At 39.4% G+C, this 18,919-nt stretch overlaps 1 protein-coding gene across 1 annotated transcript in view; it reads left to right on the top strand.

Annotated features, from left to right (window-relative positions):
• The window catches only part of LOC128094871 (cytochrome P450 2C29-like), a 46,520-nt gene extending 28,267 nt beyond the window's left edge, over window positions 1-18,253 (top strand). The window contains exons 5-8 of the mRNA XM_052713457.1: window positions 148-289; window positions 11,450-11,637; window positions 14,125-14,266; window positions 15,930-18,253. Of these exons, the coding sequence (XP_052569417.1) occupies window positions 148-289; window positions 11,450-11,637; window positions 14,125-14,266; window positions 15,930-16,111 (654 nt within the window). The 3' untranslated portion in view covers window positions 16,112-18,253. The remainder of the gene's footprint in view (window positions 1-147; window positions 290-11,449; window positions 11,638-14,124; window positions 14,267-15,929) is intronic.
• Window positions 18,254-18,919: the final 666 nt, after the last annotated feature.

Below are 18,919 nucleotides of genomic sequence, written 5' to 3'. Positions count from 1 at the left end.
CTCTGAAATGCCGTATTGGTTTCCACTTCTAGTATTAGTTCCGAATTTTGCATTTTCAACAATATAAAATTATGCTATATTATAAATTAATTGTAATTGGATGTGCCAGTAACAAATTATCAGATAATTTTGTAACATTATTCTTAGGAAAACTGCAATTACCAGTTGAACTATACACTTGAAAATCTGGCAGTAACTGTGACCAATCTGTTTGCTGCTGGGACAGAGACAACAAGCACAACATTGAGATATGCTCTCCTGCTCCTGCTGAAGCACCCCCATGTCACAGGTAAGGACAGTGTTTGTGAAGCAGTGTTCCTGTATGATTCTGGAAAAACTTGGCTAGTGTCTTGTATGTTGTTTTTCAAAATCTCAGTATTTGCAAGTGGAAATGGTTGACCATGCCTTTAATCTTAGCACTTGGGAGGCCAAGTCAGGCAGATCTCTGAATTCAAGGACACTCTGGTTTATAAAACTAATTTCAGGACAGCTGAGACTACACAGAGAAACCATGTGTCTTAGTCACTGTTCTATTTCTATGGAGACACCATGACAAACACAACACTTATGAAAGAAAACTAGGGGTTTATCTATAGTTTTAGAGACTTTGTCTATTAGCATCATGGCTGGAGGCATGGTGGCACACATGTTGCTAAAACAGTAACTGACAGCCATTTCCTGGCCTGCAGACTTAAAGAGAGTCTCCAGGCTTGGTATTCACTTTTAAACCTCAAAGCCCACCCTCAGAGCCAATCTCCAGAGACACACTTCCTGCAATAAGGCCATATATCTCAGTCCTTCTAATGTTTTCAATCAGTTCGATTCCCTGGTAATTAATCACTCAAATATATGATTTGCCTATGGGTGTCATTTTCATTTAAAACACCATACCCTGTTGCAGAAAAACAAAAAGCAAAACAAAATCTCAGTACTTAATTTTCTTTTCTGCTACTTGCCATGAGAAAGATTGTAGCCAAACATTTTTTCTGTCCTGTCCTGGATCCACAGTCCTGCAGCCACTTTTAAAATAATCACTCAGAGGCTTAATATTAATTACAAACTCTTTGGTCTATAGCTCAGGCTTATTGCTAGCTAGCTATGACATCTTCTTATCTTTCCTTGGATTTCTTACCTGGCTATAACTTGTCATGTCATAGGCCAAAACAGCTACTTTATTAACCAATGGTAGCAACACATATTCACAACATACAGAAAAACCATCCCACAGCACTTGCCTTTTCTGTCTAATCAAAGAGGAAGGTTTTCATTTTAACATAGTAAAATTACTTATAATGAAACAGTTATCAAGCAAGAATTATAGTTATAATACCTAGTCTATTTGTATTTGGCAAAATTAAAGAAAATACTCTATCCTATTTTTATGAGTCTAAAGTTTTATATCTAATTTACTTTTTATTATAAATAAGGAAAACTATAATTATAATGGTTCTTTTTTATGACAATGAGACATGTCTGCTCCTGGCAGCAACAATTTATTTCGGAGAAGATGATGGGCATTGCAGAAACTTGTTATAGAGTTTGCTTACAATGTGGAAAAGGCTAACCATTTGGGCAAGAAACTGCTCTTGCCTGGAATGTTTGACAATATGTTGTATAAACTGGACAAGCAGGACCCATAGGAAAGTGACCACTGAACTTTGACAAAACAATACAAGATGGTCCTTCAGGTTCCTGCTTCACAGAAGAAATTGCCAGACATTCTGCAGGACACAGAGGAAAGCGACTGACAAATTTTGCCAAAATAGGCAAGACAGTTCTTCAAATTTCCTGCTTCACTGAAAAGTCTGCCATATACTCTAGACCTATAGGCTGAAGATGGATGCTCCAATGTTAAAAAAGAACTTTGGGTGACTGTTCAGGCAACCAGATGTCTTTTTTCATTTCTAAAATTTTGGAAGTTGCTTGCAATGCACTTCCTGTTTACTCAGGTAATATTATTTTCCTTCTTAGGTCTTTGATGGGGTTGAAGACTAGGTAGTTACAGTTACAATCCTCCCATATCTTAGTTAAGAGCATATCAGGTACTAGATTTAGATTATTTAGGATAGGACAGCTATTGGGGTAATCTCTGTAATTTGCCATTTACCTATGATCTGGCAAATACTATGACATTGAGTGTGTGTTTCTTGCTTGATGTTGTTCTTGTGGGTTATAGTTCCATTTTTGGTTATGTTATTACCTTTTCTTTCTCCTGGGCAATACTTGATAATCGTTCTTATTGTACATAGTTTTGAACTAGATTTAGAACCTTCTTATTTTGACAAAAAGGGGAAGTGTAGTGGGAATTCGATCTGCCCATGACCTTGGGCTATCTGGTGTTTCTTATCTGCCTATGTGATGACTTAAAAGGAAAGAGAAAGGGGGTCTCACTCTCTTGGGTGTTGAAGACCAGATCAGATGATGTGAAGCAGATGTGATTAGTCCCCAGCTTTCCAAGGAAGGACTCTGAAACTGGATTTACCTTATCCTGTATCAGTGAGTCTGTTTTCCCCATAGAACCCCTTAATAAATTGATATAGATAGGTCATAGAAGCTCTCGTTATAAAAGATGACTGAGAAATAAAAAGATCATAGTTATAGGAAAAGTGATCAAAATTGGTCCTTTTTATTTGTTTCTTTGAATGTCATCTGTGGCAAGCTCCACTGGCATACTTTGGCCTGTTGCATGTGTATAATATATGTTGTATAATATATGTATAATATATAATAATATATATTCCCCAACATCAAACTTTTAAAGCAGTCACATTCTTGCAGGTGACTCTCTTCTTTCTTATAAATATAATTCTGGGGTGGAGATAAAAAATCTCATGTCACTAAAGCATAGCAAGAAATCCTATGGTAGGCAAGGTAACAGAGTCTGGGAGGAGTAGAGGAAAGTGAAAATATTATTTGAATATATTATGTGAGAAAAATTCCATCTTCAATAAAATAAAAATTAATGAAACAAGAAGGAGAAGGAGGAGAGGAGGAGGAGGAGGAGAAGGAGAAAGAGAAGGTGAAGGAGAAGGTGAAGGAGAAGGAGAAGAAGGAGAAGATTGTCATGGAAACTGTAGTTTGGCCTTTTGAGACAGACACACAGTTTACCCCTTAATCTGTTCATCTTTGCTTGCAAGTGTTCATTGTCAGGAATAATTGTTCTGGTTCAAGGTCTCTGGTGTCTGCTAAGTCACTGAAAATGGGCTCTCACTGGGGCTCCTCTTGGATATCCTGTTGTCCTGTGTCATGGAGATCTTGCTGTTTTGAATCTGTAGTTTCATCCCTCCCCTTCACATGTTCATAGGTTCAGTGGATGTTGGGGTGGGACAACTCAGCCCTGGTTCTGGGCCTGTGTGGTAGCTGGGTTGGTCAGCTCATCAGTTTCTGCTCATCACCACTACCTAGGTGAGTTCTCCAGCACTGTCTCAGCTAGCTCAACCACTGTAGGCAACAGCACAGGTAGCAAGGGGTGGATGGGGGAGGGCATCTTTTCCTCACTGGCCACCACATGGCAGATGAATGGGGTTACAAGGTCAGCTCTGTTGCTCTCAAGTCTTCAGGGTTGGCTCATTGCCTCCCTGACAATAAAGTTTGCTCTTGTTTTACTGCTCAGAATAGAAGCTTTCTCATGTACTGCAGCTAGTGAGAGTCAGGTATAGCTCTCCCATTCTTGTGACTCCAGGGCCAGCTCTCTCATCTACAGGTGGCAATGAGTGAGGGTATCTTTCCCTCATGCATGCCACCACATTGCAGACAAGGGGGTATAGAGTCAGCTCTCCTATTCTCATGTCCTCAGATTCAGCTTACATGGATATCTGACCACAGGGTCAGCACAAGTATGTTTCTCAGAAGAGGTGCATGCCTATGGTGAGGGGTAGGGCTAGCTTTCCTGAGTGCAAGAGCTAGCTTTCCCCTGAAGGGTAGAGCCAGCTCACCTGATGCAATATCCAGCAAGGGACAGGACCAGCCATCCCATGGCCAGTGAAGGGTGGGTCTGGCTTAGCACAGCATGGTTCCAATGACCCCTGTGACTAAGAGACTCTAAGCCTATGGGCTGAAGACAGATGCCCCAACTTTACAAAGGAACATTAGGTGACTGTCCAGGCTGCCAGCTGTCTCTGTCTACTCTTGCAAGACTCCCAAAAGTTGCTTGCATCCTTCTGCCATTTCTCAGGTAATAGTATTCTCTGGGATCTTTGATGTAGTTGAAGACTAGAGTTATAATTTTCCTTAGTTATGATAAAAGATAAGTTAGATACGAAACCTTCAACTCACAAATATAAGATAGATAGGATATCTTCTTTAATTTTGCCAAATACTAAGAGACTAGTTATTATAAATAGACTAGATATTGTAACTGTAATTCTTGCTTGATAATTGTTTGGTTATCTGTAATTTTACTATGTGAAAGTTAAAACCTTCCTTTTTGAAAAAAAGAAAAGGGGAAGTGCTGTGGGATGTTCTGTATATTAAATGTGTTGCTCTGATTGGTTAATAAACAAAACACTGATTGGCCAGTAGCCAGGCAGGAAGTATAGGTGGGACAAGGAGAGAGGAGAATTCTGGGAAGTGGAAGGCTGAGTCAGAGAGACACTGCCAGCCGCTGCCATGGGAAGATGTTAAGATACTGGTAAGCCACGAACCACAGGGCAACTTATAGATTAATAGAAATAGGTTAATTTAAGATATAAGAACAGTTAGCAAGAACCCTGCCATGGCCATACAGTTTGTACATCTCTGTGTGTTTACTTGGTTGGGTCTGAGAGGCTGTGGGACTGGTGGGTGAGAGAGATTTATCCTGACCGTGGGCCAGGCAGGAAAACTCTAGCTACACCCCGTGCTAACACAGGCCATGGACATCATCACAGGCCCTAGCTATCAGGAGCAGGGACCCAGACATGGCCTTCAGCAGCAGCTTGGACCTGGATGCCACCATGGCCCCAGTGGCAGCACAGGCCACTCAGATCAGGATGCCCCTGAAGGCAGCATGGCCCTTGGACTCCCTCATGGCCACAGACTGTGGCCCAGACCCCAGGCATCTATGTGGCCTTGATGGTAACATGGGCCACAGACATCAATATAGACCCTGGCTGTGGTAGGACCATGGACCCAGATATGATTGTAGACAGCAGCCTGGGCCCAGATGTAACCATGGTCCCAGGTGGCATCACAGGCCATCTGGACTGACATGGTCCCCACAGCAGCATGGTTCTCAGATACCTACATGGTCCCAGGTGGCAGACTAGACCCCTGGCATCAGCGTGGTTTTTGATGGACTCAGGAGCCACAGACATTAATATAGATCCTGGATATGGCAGGGCCATGGACCCAGTCATAGCCTTTGGCTGCAGCCCTGTTCCAAATGATATACCATAGCTTCAGTTGATAGCCCTGGCTACCAAAATCGGCCTGGAAACAGCAGTAGCACAGACATTGGACACCAACATGGCCACAGGTTGTGGCCATACCCCAGGTATTCAAGTATGCCCTGGCAGCAAAATGGGCCAGGGACATCAACACAGACCCCAACCACAGCAGGATCATGGACCCAGAAATTGTCCTCAACAGCAGCCCAGGCCAGGTCATCATCATGGCCCTTGGTGACTGTGGAGGCCACCCAGATTGGCATGGCCCCCAGACATCAACATGGCCCCAGATGGTGACCCAAACCAAAGGCTGCTGCACAGTCCTAAGTGATAGTAGGAGTGATAGACATCAAGATATGTCCCCTCAGTTGCTTTAGGGCTGGATCAAGACCAGGCCCTTGGTCATAGTCCAGGCCCAGATGTCTCCTTAGACTTGGGTGGCCAGATGGTCATTCACATCAGCTAGTTCTTTACCCTCCTCACCTCCCCACATCCACCTCTTTTCCCAGCTTACAAACTATTCACCTCTCCCTCTCTTCCATCTCCCCACCCTGTAGTTTTTCACCACAATGGTACCTAACTTCCCAGGGCCAGGGCTCTTGGTTGTATCACAGGTGGTGCTTTGCTGAGTACTGCCGGCCCCAGACGTAAGGGATAGTGCAGAGCTGTTGCCTTTCTCTCTTCCATGTCCTAGCATAGAAACCATGGGCAGTACTTAGTATGATGGTACCTGGTTGCTTTGTACCAGAGGCACTAGGCAGGATGCTAGCTGATTGTGACCCCAACAGACCCAAGAGCCTGGTGGGGGCAGAGCATGTCACCAATGTCCACACCAACTCAGGCCTTGGCAGGGCGGCAACTCCTGGTTGATTAGGACCCCTGAAGACCCAAAAGTCTGTGAGGCGCACCATTTGCAGGTGCTAGTTTTCAACACAGAATTGCACTCAAAATTAACTAAGTGCAAGAAGCCATGTAAACAGGAACATTGAGTGGTTGACAGGGAAAGAGTAATGTAGAAGGAAGAAAGGAGAGAATTAGCAATGTTGAGTCCCTGAATAGTCTCAGGGACTTTCTCCATCATGTTTCATGAATATCTACATCTGAATCTGTAGCATGAATCTTAAAAGGTCTTATTAATTGAATCAAACCTGAGCCAGGTATTGGGGTGAACTGGAAGATCAGAGAACCAGAACAAGCCACCGCTACCTCACCTCACCTGATCCTCAGCTGGTCTTGTTTTCTCAGACTGGAGGCCTCTGAGTCCTCATCCAGAATGGGTCTCAGCTGAACTGCTGCTCAAAAGCCTGAAAGCTTAACCAGCCAAATGCTTAACCAGCCAAATACCTCTAGTTTCTGGTCCTCACTCCTTATATACCTTTCTGCTTTCTACCACCATTCCCTGGGATTAAAGGCTCCCTTCTTGGGATTAAAGGCATGTGTCACCATGCCTGGCTGTTTCCAATGTGGCCTTGAACTCACAGAGATCCCAGATGGATGTCTGCCTCTGGAATGCTAGTATTAAAGGCGTAAGTGCCACCATTTTCTAGCCTCTGTATCTAGCGGCTGTCTGTTCTCTGACCCCAGATAAATTTATTAGGGTGCACAATATTTGGGGGAACACAATACCACCACATTTCCCTTTTTTTGTCTTAAATTAAAAAAAGCTTATAACTAATGCAAGAAAAATTACATCCAGTAAGTATATACAATATACACAGTCAAGATTACATTAACGATGTCTAGTCCATTAACATTTGACAGATTCAGATAAAAAACTCCATTAATATATAACAATGTCCAGTCCAGTAACATTTGACAAATTCAGACAAAAAATTTCATTACTTATCTTATTTAAAACAAGTAGTTCCTTTTTAAAAGTATTTTTTATTTTCATAATGGATTCAGTAATCTATCTTTTGTCATTTTTATATCTTCCCCTTTTTCTTTTTAGTGTAGATTCAGTGATCTACCCATTTATCCTATTACTTCTTTATCTTTTTTTTTTTAAACAAAAACTCTGAATCTAATCTCCTTGTTCAGCTTTTTTCCTGACCATTAACAATTAACAACTTGTAACCAATCATCATAAACAATGACAATATCCATAACTCAAACGACCAAAAACCTCTCATCCCACCTCTTGGGAATGTGGGCATCGTTTTCTTAAAATTACTTCCTGCTTTCTAGGGGCAAAGATATCTTTAGGGAATCCTGAAAAGAAAATTGTGGGGTTAATTGTCAAGTCCTATATCATTTGTCCAGTCGCAGGGACAAGAGAAAGTGCAGGGCTTGTTTCAAGTCCTTGCTCGAATAGTCTGTCAGGCTGGATCATCTCAGCTAGCCATCTCAAAATTGTCCTAAGTAGTTTGTAGTCCAAAGCAAATCTTTCTGTGGTGTTAATCAGTTTAATGGCTTTACTATAGTCCTTGTGGAATCATCATTGTGGGATCCTGTCATCTTTTTGAAGATTTCAAAGTCACTGTTAGGTGTGGTCATGGTTCACTGCAGACTTTTTTTGTGCCTCCTCTGTGGTTTGGAGTAATCACAGTCTGATAAATGTCTGTCTCTCGGAACCATGACCATTCTTCCCTAGAACAGAAAATCTTCACAGCAATTTCTCCCCACCATTTGTCTCGCCAAACTTTTCCAAACTGACCTTTGTCGATGCTTTCTTGTAACACGATGGTCCTGGAAATTCTTCTCTGAACAAGCAGCAGTAAACCCTTCGTCCTAGGTAGCAGCACCAACGCAGTCACCAACACGATGAGATGAAGCCAGCAATTCAGAGCAGCAGCCGCTGCCTCCATGTCCCACTGCCACCGTTTGTGGATCAGCCCTGGCCGAAACTTCTCCTTAGAAAGCCTCCTAGGCCGGCCTCAAAGTCAGGATCCTCCTGCCTCTGCCTCCTTCAGCAAATCCAACCGGCGTGCACCGCCACAACCGGCTGAGTATAGCTCGGGCCTGAACTGGGGCCCACAAGGCCACAGGCAAGCAGCTTTTTCATGAATTTGTACCACGAACGTTGGGCCCCAGATGCAGCATGAATCTTAAAAGGTCTTATTAATTAAATCAAACCTGAGCCAGGTATTGGGGTGAACTGGAAGATCAGAGAACCAGAACAAGCCACAGCTACCTCACCTCGCCAGATCCTCAGCTCGTCTTGTTTCCTCAGACTGGAATGAGGACTTAGATGAATCTAGCCTCTAGTCTGGAATACAATGTAATATTCTCTGTATTTTACCATCATCATGGACAATTCTTCCTAAATATTAATTAGAAATAATGGAATTACGAATAAAAGACAAAGATGAAATATCAAAACACCAGAGCCAAACAAAAGCACTAAACTGTAGTTGTATTGTATTGTTTGTTTGTTTGTTTACTCTTTGGGGGGCCCACCATGCAGCTCCCAAATAAATACACAGAAACTTATTCTTAATTATGAATGTCCAGCCTTAGCTTGGCTTATTTCTAGCCAGCTTTCCTTAACTTAAATTGTCCCATCTACCTTTTGCCCCTGGGATTTTACCTTTCTCTATTCTATGTACTCTTCTTTCCTTCTTACTCTGTGACTGGTTGTGTGGCTGAGTGCCTGGCCCCTGGCAGCTTTCCCTCTCCTTTTCTCATTCCTCTCCCTTTGCTTTCTTTTTCCCTAGATTTCTCCTCCCATTTATTCTCTCTGCATGCCAGCCCTATTCTTTCTCTTTCCTTCCTGGCTATTGGCCTTTTATCTGTTTATTAGGCCAATCAGGTGTTTTAGACAGACAAAGTAACACGGCTTTATAGAGTTACACAAATGCAACATAAAAGAATGCAACACATCTTTGCATCATTAAACAAATATTCCACAGCACAAACAAATGTAATGCATTTTAAACTAATATCCCACAACTAATATTTCCTCTAAGGAAATGCCTGATTCACATATATACTTTTCACATTGTGATATCTTAATTGTTGATTTTAAAAATTGCAGAAATAAACTCCCACACATACCTGAAATTTTAACCCTACTTTTGCTTTCTTTATGAAATTCTGAAGGATCTTTTATATCCTGTTGTGTAAAACAACATCCCAGGAAGTCAAGGACTGCAGAAATCTGCACAACCTGGGAGAGAAGGTGATGGTTTCAGAATGATATTTGGAAACCAGACTTAGAAAGCTTCTGGTTCTGTATTTATCCTGATACGAACAGCGAATGAAGGATAAAGAGAAGTAATGTGTAGTGTGATGGCCCCATCAACTGAGCTTTTATGCCAGGAGCTGAAGCATCCTCTACAATTACTGTTTTTCCATTGACGCAAAGGCTGTGCTTTTATCTACTGCTATTTTTGCCAGCAAATGCAGCTCTGCAGTTACTGGCTTGCCTCCCTGGCAGCAGCCTGGCTGCTTGGGCCTCGATCTGGCTGGAATTCTGTTCCCGAAGGCACCAAATATAGCTTTTAATTAAATCTCTCTTTCTGTTTATCAATAAGACCCAGGAGTCAAAGGCTAGGGTGAAAATCTGCTAGCTCAGAGCTTGAGTAGCAACCGGCTGATCTTTTTTCTTTGACAGCATCTCTGAAAGATAGCCTCCTTTGACTCTGCCAAACAAAAGAACCCACAATCCACTAAGTCCCTCCCTACTACTTCCTGTGCATCTCTTTATCATCTTACAGACACCCTATGACTCTCTGTGATTTCTTTCTGTCTACCAGTTGCTAATTTGGCCTCCTGACCAAGGTTGATTTTATTTAATTACCATAAACACAAACTTGGGGGTCACAGTGAGATTGAATATCCCACAACATTGAATACTTATAAATAATGCTAACTCACAAAGTGGAAAACATAAACTAAATGCATTCATCAGTCACAAAATGTATAACTAATGAAACTTACTGTAACTTTTGTAATAGAGAATAATATTAATGTAAGGACAATTTTCCCTACAATGAATATTGGTTTAACTAAGTATTATAACCCAATATCTCTTGTTAAGGAAGTGACAGGTTGCATGTTTATAGTGTATATATTTTGCGTGTGTGTGTGCATGTGCACACGTGCTTATGCATATATACATCCATTCATTATCTATTTGTAGTTATTCATTTACATGTAGTATTTATTTATAATATTTTCACTTCTTATATCAATAACTCAAAAAATATTGTGTATTCTTGAGTATATAAGAAGCAGTTGCCATTTAAAATATGAATATATTTCACAAGTACTTGTTGAAACTGACCACTTTTGGATAAGTGGAACATAGCTGGAGTATCATTTAAAATTGTGCAAATGCACACACATTTAATAACTGATTTCTGTTGTCTTTCACTAATGACTATAGTATCTGGTTAATTTAACTATGTTTCATTGTTTGAAATATTTAGTTACTTCACATATTATTTTCTATTATGGCACTAAGTAATTAGTATATTATAATGAATCATAATTTCTATTCTATATAATAGCGTTATATATTTATGTCAGAAAATTATATATACATATATATACACATATGTATACATATATGTTTCCTCCTGAGCAAGGAATGTATGTTTATAAGGATGAGGCATGTTTTTCTTGTCCTGTGTGGTACTTCATTAGTGTGACAAACTTCTCAATTTCACTTGAACGCCTGTAAAATTGCCTGATGTTGTGACACAACTGGTAATGTCAGCACTGGAGAGATGGAGACAGCAAAAACTGAGGGCCACGCTGGGCAGGGTGTCCACCCGAAAGCTGCAGACCCTGAGACCTTATGTGGAAACAAAGGAAATGAGTTCTGAAGAACAACATCTGAGATTTCCATCCTCCCTCCACATACAGTGTACACATGTGCACATGCACCTGAATAAATGTACACGCACATGAACACATGCAAGTGCACACTTATACATAGAAAATAGATGACATGTAGTATGAGAGTGGTGTGAATCCATATCTTAACATCATGTATATCCAAATGTATTCCCCAAGAATTTTTACAAAATTTATACTTATAATGCTGGGGCACCTTGGTCTTGCATTATGTGACCTTGACTTATTGCGACAAACATGCTACTTTTCCTGCTATTCCATCATTTCTTGGTTATAATTAGAAAAAGTCCAGGAAGAGATTGATCGTGTGGTTGGTCGACACCGCAGCCCCTGCATGAAGGACAGGAGCCACATGCCCTACACAGATGCCATGATTCATGAGGTCCAGAGATGCATTAATCTTGTCCCCAGCAATATGCCACGTGCAGTAACCTGTGACATTAAGTTCAGGAACTACTTCATCCCCAAGGTAAGCTTGTCTCTTCTCTGCTGCACCTCTGAGTTCTTGATCTCCCAGATCACAGTGTAGTTCCAGTCTGCTGAGTCACACTGTGCTGCAGGTGACTTATGATGCTTCCTGATCAGGAGGATAGCTCTACAGCAGGCAGGGACATGATTGTGATGCTTCTGTGTTTGCTCTGCCTTTCAAAGTTTTCTTTGACAAGGCTTAGGATTTTCTAATTCGATGCATATTCGCCAACTTGGTGTCAAATTTCTCTAAAAACTCTTGGGATTTTTACCATAGAGAAAAAAATTCTCAAAACAATTGGAAGGAGTTTATATCCTGAATCCTTCAACTCATTAAAAGATTATATCTATTGTTAATTTATGCTTTGTTTATTTCTTTCATAAGCATTTCTTTCAATGATGTATACTGTAAATATTTTCTTAGAATTTTACTGAACAATGAATATTCTCTGATTATCTTTTTCTAGAATTTCCCTAATTCCTTTGATTTGGTTTATAAAACAATGGATTCAATTATGGTGTTGACATTAGTTTACCAAACCTTTTGTATTCTGCTACATGCAACTAGTGCTTTATCTGTAAGTGTATGTGGAATTTTGAGGTATTTCTTTGGTTAGTATTTTTAAGTATACTTTATATATTCTTGTCCTTTATTTTAGTTCATGTTATTATTGAATTGACTGATGAATTTCAGATAGCACTAAACAGAATTGTATTTTAATTTCTATGCTCTCCAACATCAAATATTTGTAAAAGAGAATCAGACCACTACAAATTTGGGTCCAACTAGAGAATAGAAAGGAACACAGAAACGGGAATTAGTGAATTAGGCTGTGGATGCATGAAACCCTCCCAACATGAAATTGACTCAAATATTGTGGGAAAGATAAATGAATGAATGAGTCCAATTACCCTAGTGTGAGTACTCATTTTATTTCTGAACAGTGTAATTTCAATATTTCCCTGTCATGTCCGATGCTTTTAAAAGATTTGAAAAGTGTTTTTATTAGATTAATATGTGGCTATAATACTCTCCACAGATATGATTTGTGGTTCTTATTATTGAGGTCTATGCAGAGTATAACAATACTTAATATATATCCTTATACATAACAAAATGGTAAATAGACTGAAGAAAGAGACAGGAATGACCTACATTCCAGATTCCTTCATAAGGATGAATCTTGCTTTGGGTCAGGTGCTGCCTTTATAAGTCTGCCTCTCTCTGCTGGTAGCTCATGATGTGATTATTCTCTGGGTCTTGTGAAATAGAATAGTATTCTTTCCCTTCCTGGAACTGTCTGACACAGAAATAATCATGAATCTATGGCTGACTCTACACACTTAAAAATCAGGTAAGTAACTTGTTTACCAGATGGGACCACTGGTATTAGTACAGATATAGGCAAAGGCAACATTAAATAATCCTCACCTATAATTGGATTGGTGGACAATGCTTCAGAATTTTTAACCAATGAGGATTGTGTCAGCACTATGAACTTGGCCATTGTAGCAAGAAGCAGTCATAGATAGTGTGTCTACAAATGAGAATGGGTGTTTTCAAAAATTATTGAGATTAGCATTTAATTTTCAAATACTTTCCACATTGCAAAAATAATCCTTTAGTTTTTTTTTAATTTTCAGATTATTTACTTCAGTTGATAAGCTAATACAGGATATAGTCTTGTGAAAGCTTTGTAGATTACATGTTGTTCTTCCAGAAATTTTGAAATGATACAGGGTAGGTTTTTGTATTATTGGAAGAAAGCTAGAAGTAACATCCTTAGCCATTTACACACTTCTCCAGAATCATTTTTATTTAGCATTATACGTAGAACATAATCATCATGATATATTTAATTTAATGTCTCCCTCTTACTACTCCATTTCCTTAGTCCCCCTTCCCTCCAAAAATGTCCCCGTTTTGCCTTGTGTGTGTGTGTGTGTGTGTGTGTGTGTGTGTGTGTGTGTGTGTGTGTGTGTTTATATATAAATTCCATATATGAGAGTAGACTCTTCCTTCCAAGATATATGACACCTACATCTATGTCTGGATTATATCCATAACAGAAAATAATATTTTTCTTTATACACATTGCTTCGTGAGTGAATTCCTGTTCCATTTGCATACAACTCAGCTCTCCATTTGGAACCATAATCCATGAGATTTATGAAAACTACATAAATCAACTGGAGCAGCAGGTGGTGAGACACACATATCCAAACCTGAAGAAAAAAACAGACTTAGAAGACTTACACTCAATGCTCAAGTGCTGACTTCAAACATCCCTAGAGGCACATTAGCAACATCACTGTGACTACTCTCAGACTCATCCCTGCTCCTTACCTGCTTTGTGTGTTGAAATGTCCCTGCTGTTCTTTGCACTTAGCCCCTTTTATGGAGCAGAAGTTGAATTGTATTATTACCCCTATGAGTTTAGCTCCATATTTCTTTGTAACTTAGTGTCTCTATGTATGTTTTTTGCAGGGAACAAACATTTTAATATCACTGTCATCAGTGCTGCGTGACAACAAGGAATTCCCCAACCCAGAAATGTTTGACCCTGGCCACCTTCTTGACAAGAATGGAAACTTTAAGAAAAGTGACTACTTCATACCCTTCTCAATAGGTAGTAGAAATTCATTTCCATGGCTCCTGTGACATTAGGATCTATGGAAATTTATACAGTGTCTCCCAAGAGACTGGTAAACATGCATGTCTCCCAGTTTCAGTGAATTGTCCTTGATGATGAGACTTCTTCCCTGTAAGAATAAAATATTTAGGTTTTTGTTTGTTTACAATTTTCCTTCAAGTAAAGAAAGCTAGCCTGTAGACCATTTGTGTTCTTCCTTTACATACAACACAGAGACCAAAGACATCAACCTATAAAGATCACTTAACCTTTGATCTTTCACTATTAATACGAAGACTCTAGCCAAGCGGTGGTGGCTCATGCCTTTAATCCCAGCACTGGGGAGGCAGAGCCAGGAGGATCTCTGTGAGTTCCAGGTCAGCCTGGTCTACAGAGCAAGATCCAGGACAGGCACCAAAACAACACAGAGAAACCCTGTCTCGAAAAACCAAAAAATAAAAAAATAAAGACTCTATCATTATTTGACTTTATTCTTTTGCTGTGAAGCTTGTATCCAATCTCAGTTATATTGAAACACATTTCCAAAAATACAGAAAAACCCCAGTGGGACTCAAGCCCACTCAGGAAAACAGATGAGTGAACATGATGATACAGTTGGACTTGTGTTTAGAGACAATATCATATCACTGGGCAAGAGGGCTGTTGGGGTGAGTTCATTCATTTTTGTATTCTAAAACTTAATATATTAAACAAAAAATGAATCAACATTCTAATTAATAACTCTGTCCCTACCTCAAAAAACATGAGTAACAGAGAACAGAAAAATTGCATGTTACTTTAAGATACGGTTTTATTGAGTTTCTATCATGTATAAAATATTTCTGATCAAAACCACGTCACTATTTCTCTCCTATTCCCATCTTCATTCTCTCTCCCAATTTCATATACTTTATTTTTAACCCATTAAGTGCACTGCATGATGCATATAAGTGCATGGAATTAATCATATCCTTGTAAACTTGGGTAATTCCCTAGGCCATGTCCATGATGAAAACTGACTCTTTGTCTCCTAACAGCTATCAATGGCCAATAGATCCTCAGATAGGGGGTGAGACCATGCAAGTACATTCCCAGTCTTTTGTGGAAATTTTGCTGGGACAGCTTAGTTTTATATTAGTAAGGAGTGACTGGAGAGAGGGTTCAGCATTCAAGGTAACTTGCTGCTCTTGCAAGGGACTTGAATTTAATGCCCAGTACCCAACTTCATGCAGCTTCCAACCACCTGTATCTCCAGCTCCAGGGGATCTGGTATAATCTTTTAATCTTCCCGGACAACTCTTTGACATGCTCATTTTTCCACACCTATAAACACTCTACACATAATTATTTTAAAAAGGGAACAAAGTATTGAAGCAGGACATTTTCTTTCAGCTCAGAATGTAAGAAACTTCCAGATCACCATGGATGGAATCCTTGTAGTTGTGGCAAGAAACAATGAGCTGATCACAGGGTTCCCTGCTTTTCCACCAATCAGGATGCCTGTCACAAACTAGTTATCTCACCCATTCATTCATCTAACCACACATCCATCCAATAACTCTACAGTTTTCTTACTCTCTTGTGTTAGTTATAAAACAGTGCATCTTACACTCATTATGTACAAGGCACAGTTATCTTATTTGTCTCTTTTCCCCCTCAGGAAAACGGATGTGTGCAGGAGAGAGCCTGGCCCGCATGGAGTTGTTTCTCTTTCTGACCAACATTTTGCAGAACTTCAAGCTGAAACCTCCCATTCACTCAAAAGACATTGATACAACCTCAGTGGTCAGGGGATTGGCTTCAGTGCCTCCTTCTTTACAGCTCTGCTTCAGTCAGGTCTGAAGAAGATCAGATGCCTGGCTCCTGCTGTGTTGTTTCCTCAAATCCCAAAGCCTACCTTTACCACTTTCCCCGTGGGGACACTGAGTCCTTCCCTCTTCTCACAGCTTCCATTCTGGCAAGGCCCAGGAATATCAGTTCTCCTTTTTAAATTCTCTGAAGACTCTTCCTATCATTCCATAGTCTCTGTTACACTGTTACTATCCCTTGTGCTCACCTGCACTGAAATCTACATAATTAATATGACTTTCATGTAAAAACAGATAAATTCTTACCATATAATAATTCATAGTTATGTGTGTGCTTTCTACATGTTACTGATAATAACATTATCAGTTTGTATGACTCTTCTCAGAGTTGCCTTCAGTTCATCTAAAAATGAAAGAAAACAGAGTCTCTGAAGGTCTTTCTGCTCCACATCTCAAGAAGCATAGAGTATGTAGAGGAGGAATCTATGGAGATTGCTCAGTCAGCAGTGTTCTTACCATACAGGTCTAAGAACATAAGTCTATACCCAATACATATCTTAATGGACAGAGGTGATGGCAAGTACTTCTTACACCAAAGTGGGAGGCAGAGCCAGAAGCATCTCAGGGTCTAGCTATTCATCCAGCCTAATTGACAAACTCCAGGTCCCAGTGGGATGCCTTGTACAAAAACCAATCTTTGGAGCTCCCAAGGAGCAACACCAGTATTAAACGCTGGCTCTCACATGCTCACACACACACACACACACACACACACACACACACACACACACACCAGTGTGCACTCTTCCTCTATGCACACATATGAAAGAGAAGGTAGTGGGGAGGAAGGAATGAGAACGGTCTTTGGCTGAGTGCCTCCTGAAGCTCCTGGAAGTATTTGTATTTGATACAGACAATTAGTTACCAGGAGTAACTGCATCCTTTAGAGAAACAGGGTGAAGACAAGTCACAGAGAAGAATACACATGCAGAATGAAGGTCAGGTCCTGCTGGCATCAGGAACAAAACAGAAACAATTTAAATATATTTTTGAATTGCTGTTTCTGGCTTAGAGCTGAAGATGTATTTTCTTTTCCAATTGCTACTCATATACTCTGAGCTCCTCTCTTCTCTCTAAACAAAATAAATTACCACGCTGCATCACCTTTCTATTACTTCTAGATGCTACATTCCCTTCCCACTGCATTGAATGTTACTAAATGAGAAGTGACATCACTCATTAGACCTTCCTGTCTCAGTCCCAAAGGAACCACTTCGTCTGGTTTTCTATGCCTCCTCATCAGTGCCTAATGCAGCCATATGCCTATATATGCATGAGCACACAAGCATAAATTCACACAAGCTATGAAATCTACACAAATGATTGTGGTACAAAAAGTTGTTCTTTGAAAATTATTCAAATATATCTTTCACAATTAGATATATTTCCACTAAAGTATATCACAGCAAAGACTTTAAAATATTAAAACCACAAGAGAGAATTACCTTTTATTTCATTTAATTTTAAGGAAGTGTTGAAAAGTGGGGTAGGAGAAACTGATAAGCTGTCAAGAGGCTTACTGCTCTTGGAAAGGAATGGAGTAAGATTTCCATTGCCCACATCTGGCAGTTCACAAAAGTCTTATAATTCAAGCAACATGAGTGCAACACACCCTTCTGACCTCTTCAGACACCTGCTTAGAAGTACACAAACAAGTACAGACACAAACAATAAATAAAATAAAGTAAATCTTCAAAACCTATACAATATTACTTGTAAACATGCATCCAAGTAACATCATATTGACTGTGCAAGTTGCATTTATGTATCAGGAATATGTATGAATATACACATAAATATATGTATACAACAATTATTAGTGAAAAAAGAGGCCATGAATTTTATAGAGAAATGAAAGAGTATGTTGGAGAATTTGAAGGAAATCAAGGGAAGGGAGAAATGATATATGTATGTTGTAATCTCAAAAAGTGAAATAAATAATTTAAAAATCAAAATAAAAGCAGATTAAGCATATTTATATTCTTAAACAACTTATATTTTGGCAGTCAAACTTTTCTTGTTTTTGGAAATATACCTTATGTTTTTATCATTATTTATATTAAACTTCTGTTTCATAAAATACTGGAATTTGCTACCATGTGGATTGACCATTCACACTTCCACCACCTCTCTATTATACATAACTTTTACTAACTAACAATCCACTCTAGATTTCTAGAGGTCAAGTTTTTCAATAAATATTCCACATTAGTGACAAAATATTGTACTTGTCTTCTGTGTCTGTTGTATTTTCCTTAATTCAAGAATTTCCACTTCCATTCATGTCAGAGGTGAGGCCACATTTGAATGAGGGTAAAGAAATCGATCATGTGCATGGACCATGTTTCTTCATCCATTCATCAGAAGATGCACACTTAAGTGATTCGTGTACCTGGTCTATAATGAAAAGTGAGGCATGAACAGTGTCTTTCCCCTCATATTCAATATAGTTTGGGCAGTTTTGATATCGGATAAAGGCAAAATAATTAAGCAAAAATTTAAAAGGAAAATCAATTTATACCTGACTGCATATAACATCATTTTATAAGTAAGTACAAGGCATCTACCCTATACCAAAATTTGAAAGCCATTAAGTACAGCTGTGAGGGGAAGAAATTTTCTTGTCCGAGGAGGACTGCTCCAATTGACTATGCAATACCAAATATGAAATTATACATACAAGTAATATTGATCTGACTCATCATGTTGTATTTATATATTTATAAATACACATGCACATATATTTTGGATATATAATTATATTCACACATTTATAAATATA

Source organism: Peromyscus californicus, unplaced genomic scaffold (assembly GCF_007827085.1).
Source record: "Peromyscus californicus insignis strain IS unplaced genomic scaffold, ASM782708v3 Scaffold_4__1_contigs__length_199733344, whole genome shotgun sequence".
NCBI classification, from domain to species: Eukaryota; Metazoa; Chordata; class Mammalia; order Rodentia; family Cricetidae; genus Peromyscus; species Peromyscus californicus.
Note: the sequence above shows the minus strand (reverse complement) of the source record. Positions and strands in the feature narration are given on the sequence as shown.